The 19,838-nt window shown below is 36.6% G+C and overlaps 1 protein-coding gene across 9 annotated transcripts in view; it reads right to left on the bottom strand.

Moving 5' to 3' along the window:
- The window catches only part of ZNF711 (zinc finger protein 711), a 31,360-nt gene extending 23,950 nt beyond the window's left edge, over positions 1-7,410 (bottom strand). For 4 of the 9 annotated variants that reach the window (XM_053580351.1, XM_053580356.1, XM_053580355.1 and 1 more), the window contains exons 1-4: positions 6,561-6,578; positions 5,434-5,558; positions 4,232-4,482; positions 3,767-3,870 (exon numbers count right to left, since the gene is read on the bottom strand). In XM_053580351.1, the coding sequence (XP_053436326.1) occupies positions 3,767-3,845 (79 nt within the window). In that variant the 5' untranslated portion in view covers positions 3,846-3,870; positions 4,232-4,482; positions 5,434-5,558; positions 6,561-6,578. Of the gene's footprint in view, positions 1-3,766; positions 4,483-5,433; positions 5,559-6,560; positions 6,684-7,227 lie in introns of those variants that run through there. The other 5 variants (XM_053580352.1, XM_053580357.1, XM_053580360.1 and 2 more) reach the window with 4 other exon arrangements.
- Between the last annotated feature and the right edge of the window lie 12,428 nt (positions 7,411-19,838).

Here is a 19,838-nt window from a genome sequence, read left to right as displayed (position 1 = left end):
GATAACCAGAGAGTAAGAAACAAGTCCTGGTTTAAGTATCTCTCTTTTCATTTAAATGGAATACCTGCATCAGCACCAGAGTGATAGCATAAAATCAGTTATTTTTTGTTTGGTCTGTTTTGGACCACCACCTAAGGATGTTTTGCTATTTAAGTCCCAAAGCAATATAGACTTTCTACAGCATTAACATTTTAAAGAACTATTTAATTCAATGGCAGGCTTCAAAGACAACCGTTATACTGAAACACCAGCAAGGTTATCACACAAAGCATATGTTGTAAATTTTTAAATCTCAAATATCCTTCAAATTAAATTGGTATAATAAATTCTGAATTTATGATTCAGATTCTCTGCATAGTAGTCACTGTATATTCCCAACCAAGAATCTTAAATAATCTGGAAATCTTGTGCCACATAGTGTTCTTATTTTGTTAGCTCTACCTGTGTATGCTAAACACTGTATTTCACAAATATCATTAATTTACAGAGCTGCAAATATCTAAACTTTAACGCTAACAGATATTTAAAGAGAACATATCTAATTTCTTACGAAATTTTAGAATTTAAAAATCTTAATACATAGATAAAATAATCAATAATAAGAGGGCTGCTTTTGGGAGAATTCTAAGTTACCAGAGCTAAAATTTCCAAAAGTCCTCCCAATAAATGTCTCTTTAGGTGTAGACCTATTTGACACCTTTGAATTTCATAAAATATCATATGAAAGGAAAACACCTATGTCAGAAGTTGCCTTCAGAATTATATATCAAAAAATATTAAGAGTATCTGTCTTTTAAGATTCCAGAATTTATTTAACAAGGACATGTGGAAACAATCTATTTTAGGTCAACACAAATGAGTGAGGATTACACATATTAGCCATTCTAATATAATCTCACCAAAAGCAATTTCGTTGCTACTTATTTATATACCTCCATTGAAGAGAACATAAAGATGAAATTCAAAAAAAAAATGCATCATTTCAAAAAAGCCAATATCTGAAAATACTACTACTAGACAGTTGAATCATGAACAGGTATATAACAAAAAACAGTGGCTTCAAAAATTTTTTGTGATACAAAACGCTTCATTTACTTTATTAAATTCCTTTTTAAAAGCGCTTTAGATGATACTATGAAAATACCAAGTAAAAGGAAGTAGTTCTCAAACTTTTCCATTTTATTACTTCATGAAGAAAGTAAATAAAAATTTTGCTTTCTATCCCATAACATATTTATATAACTGTGTGGAGATATATGTGTACATGCATATTTTCCCCAATTCTAATGAAAGGGATTCCAAGATGATGTTCTGTTTATCTTATAGTTTAAAGTATGTCTTGGCACACTGCCACATGCCTCCAAAGGCACTCATACTCTAGTCTAAGATGCAAAGCTTTAGGTCAAACAAAATTGTTCTAATACATTAAATATTTCAACAATCAAAATGTGAATGGATGAATGAATAAACAAAATGCGATTTACCCATACAACAGAGTATCATTTGGCAATTAAATAAAGTATATACTGATAAATGTTATAACATGGATGACACTGAAAACGTGGTAACTGAAAGAAGCTAGACACAAAAGGCCATATATTGTATGATTCCATTTATATGAAATGTTCAGAATAGGCAAATACAGAGACAGATTAGTGGTTGCCTAGGGCTAGTGGGGAGGGAGAAGATGAGAATGAGGTCATTTTGTAGGATGATGAAATATTCCAAAATTAGGTAGTAGTAATGGCTATACAATTTTGTGAATATTCTTAAAACCACTGAATTGTATACTTTAAAACTGGTGAATTACATGGAATGTAAATCATATCTTGAGATATAATTATTGTATCTTGATTATATCTCAATAAAAAGAAAAAATATATATAAAACATTTTATTTTTATTTATTTATTTTTTTTGCAGTTTTTGGCTGAGGCTGGGTTTGAACCCACCACCTCTGGCATATGGGGCTGGTGCCCTACCACTTTGAGCCATAGGCGCCACCCCTATATTAAACATTTTAACACATATGTTCTACATCCTTAACAACTAAAAGGAAATAAGTACTAGAAGTAATAATATAGGATTAATTAAGCCTCAAGACACTGAGGAGGAATAAGGCAAAGGAAGTAAGAGGAACACTAAATATTGACCAGCACCAATCATATTTTTCATTCTTTGAAAGGAATCACATTTTACTTGCTAAAAGGCAACTTCTTTATGAGTTAAGGAGGTTTGGGCACTTTATCAAATATTGCAGGGTAGGTAATATTTTGTATTAAATGAAAAAAATACACCAATTTTTTTCTGTTTTTAAAATAACTTATTTTAAAAGGTTAAAAAATAAAATTGACATTTCAACTAAAGCTTATTTACCGTTCTGAAATTTGAGTCTTCTGATATTCTGAAAACTATCAACTCTCTACCAAAGAATTCATAATGGCATCTTTAATCTCTTACTACTTTTTGGCCCTATTGTCCTTCCTCTAGAATTAAATTTTGTACATTTTTTTCACCCAAAATCACTTCTAAATAATCCATAATCAATAACTCACTTATCTTTTAGAAGAATAAATTCATGATTCCTTTGTATTTCATCAATAAACTATACAGTCACCTCAAACCTTACCACATTCAATCTTGAATTACACAACTTTATTCATCAAACAGAAATGTAAAAAAAAAAAAAAAAAAAAAAAAAAAAAAAAACAACAACTGGAGAGGACCTTAAATGTAATCTAGTACAACTCCCTCATTATAAAAGTGAATTCAGAAATTTACCCAAGTTACATAGCTAGGCACTGCCATAATTAGAATAGCTTTCACTCCCATTACCATGGGCTTTACAAAAGGGGACCAAATGACAAATTAAGAACATTAGTAGCATTTTCTTAATTAAGCAAAGTATCACTAGTTCTAGTTCTCCATCACTGATTTCATTTTCAACAACTCTGCATTACCTCACGTTTCCTACTTTTTTATCTCAATTTACCATTAGTCTTCTCTGCTTTCACTCCAATCTTGTCTTCAATGCTCATGATCCCATTACTGCCTCTTAATACTTCAGATACCTCTGTTTTCAGACTAAGCCTGGCCAAATTCAGTTTGTTTGTTCACTGTCAATGAAGTCTTAGCATCTTCATCAAAATGACTACTGTTAAGAAGCTACTGAAAAACTTGGCCAAAAAGTAGGGAGTCTTTTCTTTTTTAAAAATAAAGTATACTAATGGTAAAAATTTCTGAGGAAATAGCATCAGAATATAATTAATAATCTAGTGCACAATTTTGGACATTACTATATAAGCATCTAAATTACTTGACTGATAGAAGCACTTCCTTTTCCAGTTTTATTAACAATGCAACTTAAAATGTATTTTAGAAAGCCAATTTAAAATTTTCTACATGTGACATCTGATACATACTATCATAATATGATATAATCATGCAGTTCTTAATGCAAATCTAGTTTTTCATCTCCAATAACATATTACCATTATATTCTAAATTTCCTTACCTCCACCTTCCCATAAATTTTAAGAATGATTTTAAGTAGAATGCTCACACATAACTTTAAGAAAATAAGCTCTATAAATGTATGTTACTAGTAAAAGAACAATTTCTCATTATAATTCTCTTCTTCCTCAGTTTATTTTCAATTCTTAGTGTGTTCTTATTTTTTTTCATTTTGGGGGATTAATTGAGGGTACAAAGAACTGTTCTTACTTTTTTAACAAAGAAAGGAAAATGCAACAAAGAAAATGCTTTACCAAAATCCTGCATAATCATGGTATGGGCCATTCTAGAGTCTGATGTGTGTAATCCAAGACTTCCACCACCTGAATCCATACTAGCAAAGTTCCTTCATAAATATCTGCAAAAGAAATAATGTTAAAAATACTTTAAATACATTTAGATCAAACTCCAATTTTTTGAGCAAAAAAAAAAAAAAGCAATTGAAAACCTCTCAATCAGGTGTGCAAAGCTTATTACAAAACAAAACAAACAAAAAACCTTAATTAGATGTTTTATGTGGCAAAAATGAAAGAAAGGCCAAGTGGAAATAAACCAAAAAAAAAAAAATGGCAAATAAGGCACAATGAAGGCAATGAGTCATAGAGAAGTGATAGAAGCAAGCAAAAGAACACAACTGCAGTATTGAGGTTCCAGTTAAAATATGTTATAAAGTAAGAACAAGATGGCAACAGACAATAGTTGGGGTATTTATACATTACTAGAGGCCTCAGATGTCTAGTATTAGTGAATTTCATCCAGTGGTTCTCATCCATTTCTTCCAGACCCAGTTCAGCTCTGCAGCGAAGCTCTGCAGATAAACTTGTATTCTGATTGCCGGGGTTCTACTTATAATGTAAAATGTTCTATCCCAGTATCCCTGGAGTTCTGTGAACCAGTAAGAACTTCTGGCCTCACTCTACTACATTCTCTTGTCTCATAGTTTTGAGGACTCATGAAACATGACTGCTACCTAAATATGGTAAAGATAAGATCAATCACATATAAATATTTAGCAAGTTGGTTCTTTCAGCATTCATTTACTTGTAACTGCACAATTGATTTTTTTCCATCAGTGATGAATAAGATTATGCTAGCTTCATGGTATTTTGGAAATAAGGGCTCAACCTATTTCATTTCAAATGACTCATCCTATATTTAAGATTATCCAACAATATGAACACAAAGTCATATGCTTTCACTCAGTATCTTTCTTACATATCTTAATTTCCCCTTCAAACACAAGACTCTAAGTAAATCAACAAAAAAAACCTATTAATTTCATGAGGCATTTATCTCATTTTCACTTGTAAGTATTTAAATTGCACAAAAAAATGATGTTACATCATTAATGAAAATTGTAGAAAGCTGCCATGCAAAACAACTTAATCTGTCTTAAGTATACAGGGATCACTAAGGTTTGTTTTTTTTTTTTTTCTTTCCATGCCTTAAAGTAATTTAGGTATTTAGGAGGCAGCAGAGCATCACAGAGTTACTCCTAACAATTAAGTTGTGTGTGTGTGTGTACTACAGAAATAGGTCACATAATTAGGTGACATTTCCATATGTCAAACAATTCAGACAGAATTACTATGTGAGCAAAATTATACATTTTTAGAAATTCTTAACTGTGTTTTATCTTTTCACAAATACCATTATGCTTTCTGCCTTGCTGTTAGGCAAAATGAGGTCCAGAGGCCAAGAGCATTCACAATAAATTACCTGTGTGTTCACACAGATAAATTAAAATGCCATTAGGACTTAAATCTTAACATTTAATACAGTGTACTATTTTGACTTCAATTAAAACTAATTGCTTTCCTTATCAAATAACTAATAGAACAATTACAAGTGTCTTAACATGCTTTAAAAACTTGATTTTGTTTAATTTTTAAATAAAATAAAACATTAACTTGTTAATCACCTTTATATCAGTGTCTTGTAGAAACTGTAGAGGTTTTTACATATTGGAAAGTAAAATTTGCAGCAATTTCTTTTTATTTTTCCTTTTGAACTATGTTATTTTCTTTGGGAAAATGTTTTCTTTACCTATTATAAAAATACAATTAAAATTAGATATTTTAAAACACTTTAAACCAAATCCCTCACACAACTTAAACGTGTTTTTCTTTACACTTGAATTTGTGAGGTGAAGACTGAGAAAGGCTCATATGCTCAAATCAGTAGTAATCTAAAAGGCAACCAAAGGGATTCCAACAGAAACAACTACTGATTATAATACAAGCAACATTATTACATTTAGGATTTAACCGCTTGATTAAACCAGAATCTTTTTCAAAGCACATTTTAAAAATCACTAGCAACAATGTATTTTGGAAAGTAAAAGAGAACCAAGGGCAAACTTTATCATTGCCGATCCGTACAGAAAAAATCTGTGCTATCATTAAATGAAGTGTAAAAATTGCAAAACATAGTGCAACTATCACAGGAAGTATTTCACGGTCTGAATACCAAACCGGAGCACCCTTTCCACATGTAGGACATTTTAATAAGATCAGTAAGAGTAGCGTTGTTAAGTATTCAATGATCAATAGATAGCTAGGCTTCTTAGTCTTCTCAACAGGGTATTTCACATTCACATTGAACTGAAGTAACCCACCAAATACGTTTCAAGTAAACATCTTTCCATCAATGTAAAGGGAGCAGAAATCACAAGAATAAAATTTTACTTCCATTTGTCTTTTCTAGCATAGCTCATTCAGGACCTAGCTTCTTAGTGATGTCAACAGGGTGACGAACAGAAGAGGTAAGGTGGCAGAGCAAGAGAATGCGAAAGTAGTATTGGCAGAGATGGGAGACAAAGGAGCCCTGGCAAGGAGCATAATTGCAGCGTTGGACGCAGCCCTCTTCCCACATAAGTCTCCTTTTCCCACGACCATACCAAATTTCAATCATTTCGAACAGAACGCTCACATATGCCATTTCCGATATTACCCATCTGACTGGATCTTATACCAAACAGGAGAACCTTCGCAGTGGAAAGAAAGAGACTGACGAAACAAGAATATCCTTTACCCTCCTCCCTCTCACTTGGTGCAGCGGTCGCCACCGCAGCTACCCACGCTGTGCTGCCCAACCCCTCAAAGCTCCTCCTGCTTCCTCTGCCCCACAGTATGGAACACGGCTGGGAACCAAAATGGTGGTGTTTTAGTGAAGGCGACAGTTGCCGCACAGAGCTACCTCCGCTCTCTAGGCTCTGAGGGCTCCTTATCGACTAAAATGCCCGATTCAGTACCACTTCCTCACAAACGCCGACATCCCTCACACGTTCCAAAGGTTACCCTTAGCAGCGGGCGGGGATTGGGGGCGAGTGAAAGGAATAAGAGGGGGTGTCGCCGAGAGAAAATGCTAGGGGGTCGCCGCATTCTTCACTTCGCCGTTTCGTTTTCCGCCATTTTCCCCTCACACTAAACCACCGACGGCCCCAACGACGGCTCTAACTTCCTGGGGCTCTGGCCTAGGGGAAGAGAAGATTGGCTAAAGGGGAAACCCTCAGTTCTCTCAATTCCTCCTGACCCTTCCTGTGGCTAAGGAGAAAAACTGCCTAAGAGGAAGGAAAAGCTTAAGGACTAGACGCCACTTCCATTGTTCCCTTTACCCTACACTACCGCTGGGTGTGAGCCTCTCTTTCCCTTACGCGAGAGACACTGAGCGGAGCGGTTCCAGGTCCCTAGTTTCTCCTCAAGAGTCTTCTTACCTGCTGCTGCTGCTGCTGCTGCCGCTGCCGCCGCTGCCGCCGCCGCCGCCGCCGCCGCCGCCAGTCGGACTACGACCGCTCTCTGGAGTGCTGCAGGGGGCGGCAGCTGTGGCTCTGTAAGGTCCTCACATTCGGGTTTCGGAGGTTCCGCAGGGGGAGCCAATCACAAGCTACTCTGCGTCTGGGAGGCGCGCAGCTTGGTCTTCCTTTATATTGCTGCTGACATGCTGAGGTTGCATTACGTCACACTACCCTTGCTGCAGGGTAGGGGGCCTAACGGAGAGCACGCGCGCGCGCGCGCAACAGAGCCAGACGTCTGCACTGGATTTCTGCTTGGATACTCTATCGACTTGCAGTGACTGCGGCGCTGGCCGAGTCTAAGTGCGCAAGCCCAGATCTTGGCGCGCCCTTAAGGAGTTTCCATGGGAATACTTTCTGTTTCTCAGGTTAACCAAGGGAGACGACTAGGGGGAGGAGAAGAATTAATGACTGAATGGCTACTCTCTGAACCTCTAATATGTTGGACGATGTTAAAAAAAGTCCGCCATACCTTCGTAGATTCGACAAATTAGGCTGACCTGGGTGATAAGAGGTATGCCTCCCCCCAATAAAATCTGTCTGCATTTTGCAGTTTCCCATCCTTCCCTTCATTCCTTTTCTGTTTCATAATGGTAAACAATTCTATGAATAAAGTAGAGTGAAGAGAGCTATAGAAGGGAAAGATGGACAACGGACCAAAATGAAAGGAAACACAATGTTTGTTGAATGTATCGCTTTCAGATTCTCATCTGCAAAAGGTGGGAGAACAGTGAGATATTCAATGGGTGAGGGGTAGGGAAAAGAGTGATGAGATATGACCAAAGGTAGGTAAGGACTAGATTGCATTCACAAAAGTGCCTTATGTTCTGAGAGTTTAGTTTTAGTTCTATAAGCATTTGGAATCGATAACAGTGTTTAAGCATGGAAAGATTAAGATCCTGAAAAAAATAAGGTAACTCATTACCTTTGTGTAAATTATTTGACTATTCACGAATAAAACATGATATTCTACTACATTCTACTTTCCCTGAAACTTTATAACCTAATAATATCGCTAAAGATTTTAAGAAAATTATTGAAGGCAGCATGTGAAAGTCCTGGTCATAGTAGACCAGGATTTAGCAAACTTTGTCTGTAAATGGCCAGGTAGTAAATCTTTTCTTTTTCAAAATAATTAGTAGTAAGCAAAATATTTTTGAAGGCTTAAGAATCTCTTTCACAACTACTCTGCCACTGTAGCCCAAAAGAGGCCATAGGCAATATGTATATAAATGAGCATGGCTGTGTTCCAGTAGAATTTTATTTATGGGTGCTGATATTTGAATTTTAATTCATTTTAATATGTCATGAAAAATTATTCTTTAATTTTTTTTTTTTTTGCAGTTTTTGGCCTGGGCTGGGTTTGAACCCACCACCTCCGGCATATGGGGCCAGTGGCCTACCCCTTTGAGCCACAGGCGCCGCCCTTCTTTGAATTTTTCAACTATTATAATAAAAATGTAGAAACTGTTCTTAGTCGCAGGCCATAAAAAAAAAAAAAAAAACAGGCAGCAGTCCAGATTTGGTGTGCATAGTTTGCTCGCCCTGTATGTATTATTTATTTATGCTTTTATTTTCTCTCCTCCAGGAAGAAAGGTATTTTTTCTGAATGTATTTCCATATATGACATTTTTCTATATTGGATACCCTGGGAAATAGTACTTAATAGTTTTTTCCTGGAATTCCAACAGGACACTAAAAGAATAAAGCTGAGAAGGATGTGGGTTTTTTACATTAATCAGCTTCATGAAAGGTACACTATGGTAGATAATTTTTAAAGCCTTAACCATCCTTGCTCCTCCCTCTTTCTCCAAACAACTGGTCAATCAAAATTTCCTGAGAATTCTACCTCCTTAATATCTGTGGAATTCACACACCCTTTCCCAGTCCTAATACATTACCTTGTTCAGATTCACATCCCTTCTTACCTGGATTGCTGCAGCACCCTACTATTACGTCATTAAATCTGAAATATCCAATTTCTAATCAAAAGTTTAGTTTATTATATCTCAAACAAGAAACTGCAATAATCAAAGTATGCACTTAAACAATTGACACAGTTTTGTCATCTTAATGGTAGTTTGTTTATGCCAGCAGGGAGGAAACCTGGTGAATAAGTGGTGATGAAATCTCAAAAGGCGTTTTCTACAGATTGTTGAGAATTGAATATTTTTCCTTGCAAAAGGTAATCCAAATCCTGGAAGAAGAGGTAGTCAGTTGGTGCAAGGTGGTGACTGTGGAGAATGATAAAGAGTTCCCAAGTCTAGCTTCTATAATTTAAGCAGTGTTGTTTGTTTCAGTGTTGTCTTACAAGAAGACTGGCCTGTCTCTATTGATCAGTCTCTGCTGCTTAATTGCAAACATCCTCATCATGTCATCCAGTTGGTTGCAGTAGACATCTGCTATAATAGATTGACCAGGTTTTGTGAACTTATAGTGGATAATGCTGGAGCTGGACCACCAAACAGACACATTCAGCTGTTTCTGATGAATCAGTTTTGGACTGTGTCTTAGCACTTCATCTTTCTCCAATTATTGTGCCAAACACTTGCAATTGTCAAAAAGAATCCATTTTTCATCACTTGTAGCAATACAGTGTAGAAATGTATATGCCATTTATGTTGTGACAGCAAAGAAAGGCAAGTTTCAAGATTATTTCCCCTTTGATGGTCATTTAATTCACACATAACTCATATATCTGATTCTTTACCTTTGCGGTGTCCCAGAGGTTCTGATAGTCCGTGTCTTCATTGTTGTTTTGTTCCAAAAAGTTGGTGATTTCTTTCTTAATCTCATCTCTGACCCAACTATCATTCAGCATAAGGTTATTTAACTTCCATGTTTTTGTATGAGTATGCAGATTCCTGTTGTTACTCAGCTCAAGTTTTATTCCATGGTGGTCCGAGAAGATGCATGGAATAATTTCTATTCCTTTAAATTTTCTGAGGATAGACTTGTGACCTAAGATGTGATCGATTTTGGAGTAAGTTCCATGGTCTGATGAGAAGTATGTGTATTCAGTTTTGTTGGGATGAAATGTTCTGTAGATTTGTTTCAAATGGTACAATATTGTTAGAATAGTACCATCAAACCTTGCTGATAATTCAAGCATAGGTTGAGATGAGTGCATTTCCACTACAGCTTTCTGTTCATTATCCACCTTGGTCTCAGGTTGCTCAAATGGCTCATTTTCTAGATTAAAACCATCAGAATTGAACTTCTCAAACCATAGATGTACTATGCATTCATTAGTCACATCTTTCTCCAACACATTGTTGATTTTTTTGAGGTGTATGCATCATTGGTCCCATGATTGAACTCATATTCAGAAATAACATGAATTTTTGACTTATCCATGATTTCAGAAAAGTTACTCTAAAAAAATTTGAAAAGGAATCACAAGCCACAACATGCATTTGAAAGAGTGAAGGTGTACCTTCACAATAATGAAATAAGAAGTGCCAATGTGAAATGTCAGAGATTTCAATTGTCAAACTTAGTACCCAAGGAAATTGAAATTTCATATTTAATAACTTAGCAATTCCTCTGTCCCTTTACTCACCAAATACTCCAACCAAAAATCACCAAATCAGGAAAATGTATCAAATCAAACCTCCCTTTTCCATCCTCACTTCAGCTGAAACCCTCACCAGGGGGGCAGCTGTGCTAGCCTTCTGATTCATTCTCTGCTACAAGTATGTATTCCACTGATATCTTTCACAGTGCAGTGTCTACACCACCAGATAATTAACTTGCATAACAAAACAAACAAACAAACCTGATTATCTTACTCCACTGCTTAACTGTTGCTATCAGTTCTTACTAGAAGTCAAGGGTGACATTCAGGCAAGGGGCGGGAAAGTTGTGAAAATCTAAACTGGACAACAGTGGGGAAGATTATCCAATATATGTCCTTTAGATATTTGGTCAACATTTATTTAAATGAGTAAATTGACTACTTTGTAGACGAACTGTTAAAGTGGGTGTTTATGCTATGTTTAAAAATAGTATTGTTTTTATATTCATTTTCGAAGTATCATATTAGCCCCAAGACCAATAATATTAATTAGGTAGTATTAATTCCATAATTTATACTTTGTGTTGTAGCTTGTTTACTTCCCCCAGTAATTTTGGCCAACTAAGAATGTTGTAATATGGTACATTTAAAAACCAAATATTGCTGTCTTTTCTTCCTCATGTGCTTCTGGAGTCATAGTTTTTTGTCAGCTCTATTCTCTTTAGTCTCAACCTCATCTACAAAAACTCTTACCGTTCCTGCTTTCATTGTAACCCGGACAATTCCCAAAGACATAAGCTAAAATACATTAACATAAGCATATTTTGAATCATACCTTATAACTGAATACTATTGTACATTATCAACATTCACATTTATAATTATATTTATGTTTATATTTATATTTACAAGCACATTGACACCAGATAGTAATACTATGTAATCGCTTTGGGTTGATTTGAAATGAAGGAGTCAGGCTTTATTTATAAATCATATAATTTTACCAGGTGTGCTAACACATGATACAATTTCTTAGTAGTAAGAATGGGGTGGTGGGGAAAGTGAGTCCTACCATAATAGACAATAAGGCAAGCCACACTCAATATGCCAGTACAGAGTCATATTCATATCGTGAGCTGCAATTTAGTTTCAGAAAAACAATATAATGCATGACATTAAATTAATGCTATTAATTTATTACTTTTGTTGTTTATTATGTGGTTTTATAATATATTGTATAAGTGACATAAGCCCAGTGCATTTATAATATATTGTATAAGTGACATAAGCCCAATGCATTCAACAGTCTACTGTTGTTCATATTTAAGTAATATTATAATAAAACTACAGTAATTTAAATTAACTTGCAAGTACAATTTTCTTTAAAATGTCCAATAATAAAAAAATAAAAATGACACACAAAATATTTATAAATACTATCCTATATAAAAAAAAAAAACACCAAGACTCATTGGGTGGGTAGCTAATTCTAGATTTGAGATAGAAAATAAATAAAATTAGATTGTGTCATACTGTTGTGTCAGAGAACAGGGAAACCATAAAAGACTAATGTGCTCATGTCGAAAGTATACAGGAGCACCAAAAAATAATAGTAACTGCTAAATAGTGGTGATACATTAAATATGTAAAAATTTCTGAGTTTATTAATGGTACCAATAAAAAGAGATTCTCCCCTCCCAAATGAAAATCTTATTGGTGGAAGTACACAGAACATCAACTTTTACTCTGATCGTTAGCAATTAAAAGAAAAACTGAGAATTTTATTCTGCTTTCCCTGTTCAGTTTCAGAACAACTTCAAAGCCTTAGTTTGGTAAGATAAAGTTCTCCTTTTTACATGAAATACAATTGATAAATGTAGAAGAATTCCAGAAATAAATGTTGAAAATCAAAAATTTACAATCTCTAATGAAGTAACAGATCAAAGCAGCAATCATCAGTGGGTGAAACATGGGATGAAAGACTGATGGAAAACTTTATGAAGGAATTCAGAATATCATCACCTGAACCCTCTAATCAGTTTCTCACCAGCTTTTAGTGTTGTCACTGTTTTTTATTTCAGCTGCTCAGATAGGTATATAGTAATATCTCATTGTAGTCTCAATTTGCATTTGTCTGATGGCTAATTATTAACAATTTTCACGTTCTTATTTACCATAACCTCTTTGATGATGTATCTGTTCAAATTCTTTGCTCATCTTATAATGTGGTTGTTTCTTTATTGTTGAGTTTTGAGAGTTTTAAAAATACATATGCTGGACACATATCAGATATGTGATTTGCAAATATTTTCTACACCTGGTACATGCATTCTTTTTATGATCTTTTGGCAAAGTAAAAGTTTTTAGATTCGATTAAGTCAAATTTGTCAATTGTTTCTTCTATACTTTGTGCTTAGGTGTCAGCTTTAAGAACTCTGCCTAATTTCAGCTCAAAAAGATGTTCTTTTTTTCCCAAAAGTTTCATATTTTAGTTTTTATTTTTAAATCTGTGATCTGTTTTGAGTTAGTCTTTGTATAAGGTATGACATTTCAGCTGAGGTTCATTTTTATGCATATGCATGATCAAAAGTTCCAACATTTGTTAAAAAGACAATTCTTTCTCCAATGAATTGCTCATGTACCTTTGCAACAAATCAGTTGGGCATTTTTATGTAGATGCATATCTGTTGTATTTATTAGGTACTGTTGATCTTTGTGTGTATTTGTCCCTTCACCAATACCGTTCTGACTTGATTACTTTAGCTTTATAGTAATTTCTGAAATTGGGCAATGTGATTCCTCCACCTTTTTTTTTCAAAGTGGAGTTAACTGTTCTAGTTCCAACTCATAAACACGGGATGACTTTCAATTTATTTTTATCTTCTTTAGTCTTTTTCATCAATATTTTGAAGTTTTCCATTTAGAAGTCTTTCGCCTTCCTGGTTGAGTTTATTTTTAAGTATTTATTCTTGTAGATGCTGTTATAATTGGAATTGTTTCTTCTGATAATTCATTGTTGTGTATAGAAAAGTAAGTTATTTGTTTCTTTTTTTGTTTTTTTTTTGATTAGTTCCTTGCTTAATATCATTTTCTTTCTTTTTTTTTATTTTATTAAATCATAGCTGTGAACATTAATGTGATCATAGGGCACCATACACTAGTTTCATAGACCGTTTGACACATTTTTCATCACACTGGTTAACATAGCCTTCCTGGCATTTTCTTGGTTATTGTGCTAAGACATTTACATTCCACATTTACTAAGTTTAACATGTACCCTTGTAAGATGCACCGCAGGTGTAATCCCACCAATCCCCCTCCCTCTGCCCACCTCCCCCCTCCCTCCCCTCCCTTTCCCCCCTCCCCCTATTCTGAATTTTGTAACTGAGTTATAGCTTTCATGTGAAAGCCATAAATTAGTTTCAAAGTAGGGCTGAGTACATTGGATACTTTTTCTTCCATTCTTGAGATACTTTACTAAGAAGAATATGTTCCAGCTCCATCCATGTAAACATGAAAGAGGTAAAGTCTCCATCTTTCTTTAAGGCTGCATATCTTATTTTTGTATCCTACAACTTTAACTAATTTATCAGTTCTAACAGGTTTTTTTTTTCACGTGTGTGTGGCATCTAAAGGATTTATAGATATCTCTTCTGCAAACAGATAATTTAACTTCTTCCTTATCACTTTGGATGCCTTTATATTTCTTTTTCTTGCCTAATTTCTCTAGCTAGGACTTCCAGTACTAACTTCAACCAAGTGGCAAGAGGAAGTGTTCTTACTTTGTTCTTCATCTTTGTTTTTGTTCTTTTTTTTTTTTCCCCCAGGATAACATCATCTTTAATTACATTTGCAATGATCCTATTCTTTGTTTTTGTTCTTGAGCATGATGTTATCTGAGGGCTTGTCACATATGGCTTTTATTATGTCAAGGTAAATTCCTTCCATAGGTAATGTTAAGAGGATTTAAAAAAAAAAAAAAAACTCATGAAAATATTTGAAGTTTGTCAAATCTTTTTTCTGTATCTATAGAGATTATCATGTGGTTTTTATGCTTTCTTCATATGTTGTGTATCACATTAATTGATTTGCATATGAGGGAAAAATTCTGCTTCGTTATAGTGTATGATCCTTTCAATATGCTTTGAATTTGGTTTACTAGTATTTTGTTGAGGATTTTTGCTTCTATGTTCATTAGAAATACTGGCTTGTTTTCTTTTCTGTGGTATCTTTGTGTGGCTTTGGTATCAGGATAATATTGGGCACATAAAATGAGTTTGTAAGTGTTTCTTTCTTTTCATTTTTTTTTTTTTTGAGACAGAATCTAACTCCTTTGTCCTGAGGTAGAGTACTGTGGAGTCATCATAGCTCACAGCAGCCTCAAACTCCTGGGCTCAAGTGAAGCTCCTGCCTCAGCCTCCCAAGTAGATAGGACTACAGATGCCTATCACCACGGATGGCTACTTTTTCTATTTTCAATAGAGATTGGGGGGTCTTGCTCTTGCTTGGTCTGGTCTTGAACTCCTGAGCTCAAGAAATCCTCCCACCTCAGCCTCCCAGAGTGCTAGGATTACAAGCCTGAGCCACTGTGCCAAGCTCTTCTCAGTTTTTCAAAGGTGTAAGAAAGATTGGAGTTAATTCTTCCTTAAATGTTTGGTAGGATTCACCTGAAATACCTGAACTTGTGCTTTTATTTTTGAGGGTAGTTGATTACTGATTCAATCTCTTGAGTGTTATAGCATCCTTTCATTTCAAATTGAAAAATTCTATTTTTCATTTCACCGGTAGATTGGATGTGAGTAGATATAATGATAGAAGTTAAGGATTACTACAAAGTTTTCAGCCTCAACAAATGGAAAGATGGAATTGCTGCAATCTGAAATAGGAAAATCTATAGAAGCAGAGAAAATTTTTCATGAGTTCAATTATGGACCTGTTAAATTTGTGATGTTTGTTACATGTTCAAGTGGAGTGTGGAATTTAGGGATGAAATCCAGGATAGAATTATAAATTTTTTCTTTCCAATTGATACAGGACAGGTGGCCCTGTGGTGCCCCAGCCAGCTCAGCCGACCTGAGCTGGTGGACCTGCCGCCTCTGCCTTGGCGGTCTTGGTATGGTGGCAGCCGGCAGAGGTAAGCGAGCTGGAGGGTAGGCAAGGTGGGGGCCTCCCACCCCTACCTCTACCAGAGGTTCCAATAGCCAAAGGGACTGAACAACTGCTAGGGAGACACTGGCGCCTCAGTGTCTCCTTCCCTTTACATTTATGACTGAATATGGAACCCCCATTTCCTATGCCTAGGTCAATTTCATGTAAGTTTCCTAGGCCTCAATTCCGTGAATGGACTGTGTCCATTCATTAATACATTCCTTCACGTGCCCCAGCAGAAGACTGTGTCCATTCATTTCCTGGCCTAGGAACCCGTGTACCTATATATACCACTAGATGGAGAGAGACAGAGAGAGCTTTTCTTCCTGACTTGGGTTTTCTCTCCAGGAGTTTTAGTGTTTTCCTATTCTTTTCTGTAAATAAATTCTGTCTTACAACCCATCTGTGGTCTGCGGATTTCTTCTTCAAATCACTGAGACCAAGAACCTGAAACTCTAGTATCAGATTTGGTGAGCCAGCCAGGAGATAAGACAAAATTCAGGTAACATATTTGGTAGCCCATATGGGGACAGCAGATGGAAAGAAGACATCTGTGGTAAGTAATGGGTCCGCTTACCTCTATCCTGTTTTTCTCTGTAGCTATCCTACTGGAGATTAATAAATTCAATGCCCACTAGCCTGTAAATGTGCATAGTGCAGATGCTGACCTCCAGGTCACGGGCAAGAGGCTGTTGGGGTATGAACTTTCTTATTCCCCTTGGCTTCAGAAAGGAGGCGAAGGGACTGTTGAAATAATGTCAAACCTATTCTTTGTTTATTCCTTTTCCCTGGTCGAGTGCCAAGTAAGGAGGTAGCACCCAGAGGCCCTGGGGTCCCCAGCAACAGTTCTGACCCCAGGACTGGGGAGGGCCTTGGAAAACTCGTGCTCTCCCAGCTTTTACTATCTTCTCTTCTCTTCCATGGTCCCAAACATTTCCTATTTATCTCAATAGACCTCTGCTGCTTCTCTCTCTCTCCTTGTAGTTTACATGCTTTGTTTGAATGTTGGTAAAGGATTGCTGTATTTAGTTGGGTTCATTACTGGTTAATTCTGTTATTTTTCAGACATTTTAAGTGTGCTTCAAGTGTTGTAGGTGTGTTGTAAGGTCTTTTTGTATTGCCTTTCATTGCAGAACTAAATTAAATTGGCTTTTTATGTGTCTAAGAAAAAATACTGATCTTGTTAAGGAGAAGTCAGCTCCAAATGAGGGGCAAAATGACTCCCCTCCACAGTGTGTCTGAGCAACCAGAGGCCTGTGAAGGGAAGCCCGAGATGACCCCCAAAGGTGGGAAAGGCCCTGAACCTTGGCTACCACTCAGTCTCTTAAAAATAAAGAAGACCAATGAGGATGACCCTGGGTATTTGATTTCTTCTGATGTAGGGAAATTTAAGATAATTCTAGATTCCTCTAGAACCTCGGCTAAGTGCAACTAATTGTAATACAAAAAATTCCACAGGGTCTCTCAACTCAACCCTAAATTATTGTTGCCTTGCTAATCTTTGGGAAGGAAAGGGAATTTAGATAAGTATAGCATTTAACACCAAAACCTGCTCATGCTGGAAAGTCTACTTTCCTTTTTGTTACAGGGAATTTAGAAAAAGCTTGTACAGATTCTATAGAGTTAAATGTGCAAACATCACACAGCCATTTTCTCCAGGATGGGGCTCATCCCCACTTTGATTGATAGTCTGAGGCTAGTGGGGAGAAGGGGCAGAATATATGGATCAGGCTCCCTGATACCTGATTTCTGGGAGTTGTGCTGCCTGCACGTTATAAGCACAGGAGAACCAGCGGGCACTAAGCACTACACTGGTAAGAGTGGCTAATTCCAGACAAGTGCAGGGGCTGAGGAGGCCACTCTCCTCAGGGATTCTTCCTCAAACATTGGAAGGATGCTTCTTTTTGTTTGGTCGGAAGGCTCCTTGGATTGGTCAGGGGACGCTCTGACCACTCAGGAATATGGGGTGGGATTGATTAAGATGCTGGAAGTTTGTTCTTTCTCACAGATGGGTAACATATTCTCTCATCAAGAGAATACCCCGCTGGGCTGTATTCTGGAGCACTGGGACATGTTTGATCCCCAGACGCTGAAACAAGAATGTATGGTTTTCTTCTGCACCCAGGCCTGGCCTCAGTATCAACTCTCCACTGGTGAACAATGGCCCCCAGAGGGTACTCTTAATTATGACACCATTAGATGCTTTTTGTAAACAGGAAGAAAAGTGGTCTGAAGTGCCCTATGTGCAAGTGTTCTTTTCCCTCAGGGACAATCCCCAGCTGTGTGAGACCTGTCATATAGATTCTGCTTTCTTAGCTATAGTAACTTCCCCAAATGGTCAGGAATTCTCAAGGGAGACAACATCACCACCTAGTTCAAACCCTCCATTTACTTCTCCTACACCTTTCTCTGTGTGTTCATAAAACCCTAGGAGGGAGGCTGTCCCAAGAGTTTTTACCGATCCTACTGGGACTCCCAGAAGGCAACCATATCCTTCTTTGTGTCCCTTGGTTGAGACTGCGAGTGGTGAAAGGGGAAGTGTGCAAGTATACACTCCGTTTTCTCTAGCAGATTAGGGCAAATTAAAGTTGATTTAGGAAAATTTTCTGATGACCCCGATAAGTACATAGATGTTCTTCAAGGGTTAGGACAAAGCTTTGACCTCTCTTGGAGAGACATAATATTACTATTAGATCAAACTTTAACATTTAATGAAAAAATGCAGTCCTGGATGAAGCTAGGAAGTAGGGTGATTTGTGGTTCATGTCCAATACTGATGGCAGTATGTCTCCTGGAGACAGGGACAGATACCCCACAGGAAGACAGTCAGTTCCCCTTCAGAATCCCGAATGGGACCCTGAGAAGGAAGGTGACTGGTGGCATAAACATTTTCTTTCTTTCTTTCTTTATTTTTTTATTAATATTAAATCATAGCTGTGTACATTAATGTGATCATGGGACACCATACACTGGTTTTATAAACAGTTTGATACATGTTCATCACACTGGTTAACATAGCCTTCCTGGCATTTTCTTAGTTATTGTGTTAAGACAATTATATTCTACATTTACTAAGTTTCACATGTACCCTTGTAAGATGCACCACAGGTGTAATCCCACCAATCACCCTCCCTCTGCCCATGCTCCCCCCTCCCTCCCCTCCGTCCCCCTTCTCCGTATTCTTAGGTTATAACTGGGTTATAGCTTTCATATGAAAGCCATAAATTAGTTTCATAGTAGGGCTGAGTACATTGGATACTTTTTCTTCCATTCTTGAGATACTTTACTAAGAAGAATATGTTCCAGCTCTATCCAGGCCCAAGTGCCCATCGATCCATGAATGTGGTATATGTACACCATGGAATATTATGCAGCCTTAAGAAAGATGGAGACTTTACCTCTTTCATGTTTACATGTATGGAGCGTAAACATTTTCTAACGTGTATCCTAGAAGGTTTACGTTGGTCCAAGAAAAACCCTGTGAATTATGCCAAGTTGTCTACTATTTGCCAGGAGCAAAACGAGAGTGCTTCAGCCTTTCTTGAGAGGCTTAGGGAGGCAATGAGAAAACACACCCAATTGACACCTGACTCCATAGAGGGTCAAATTATTTTAAAAGACAAATTTATCACTCAAGCAGCTCCATACATTCAAAGAAAACTCCAGAAATTGGTTCTAGGCCCAGATCATAACCTGGAGAATCTTCTTAAAATGGCTACTATGGTCTTTTATAACCGAGATCAGGAGAAAAAAGGAGGAAAAAGAGAGAAGGGAACAAAAAAGAATGACAGCTCTCGTAATGGCACTCCAACAAATGAACACCTTTCAGGGGCAGAGGGAAGCCAGAGGAGCTAAGAACAAGTGCTTC

This window comes from Nycticebus coucang, chromosome X, assembly GCF_027406575.1.
Source record: "Nycticebus coucang isolate mNycCou1 chromosome X, mNycCou1.pri, whole genome shotgun sequence".
NCBI lineage: Eukaryota > Metazoa > Chordata > Mammalia > Primates > Lorisidae > Nycticebus > Nycticebus coucang.
This window is presented reverse-complemented; position numbering and strand designations above follow the sequence as displayed.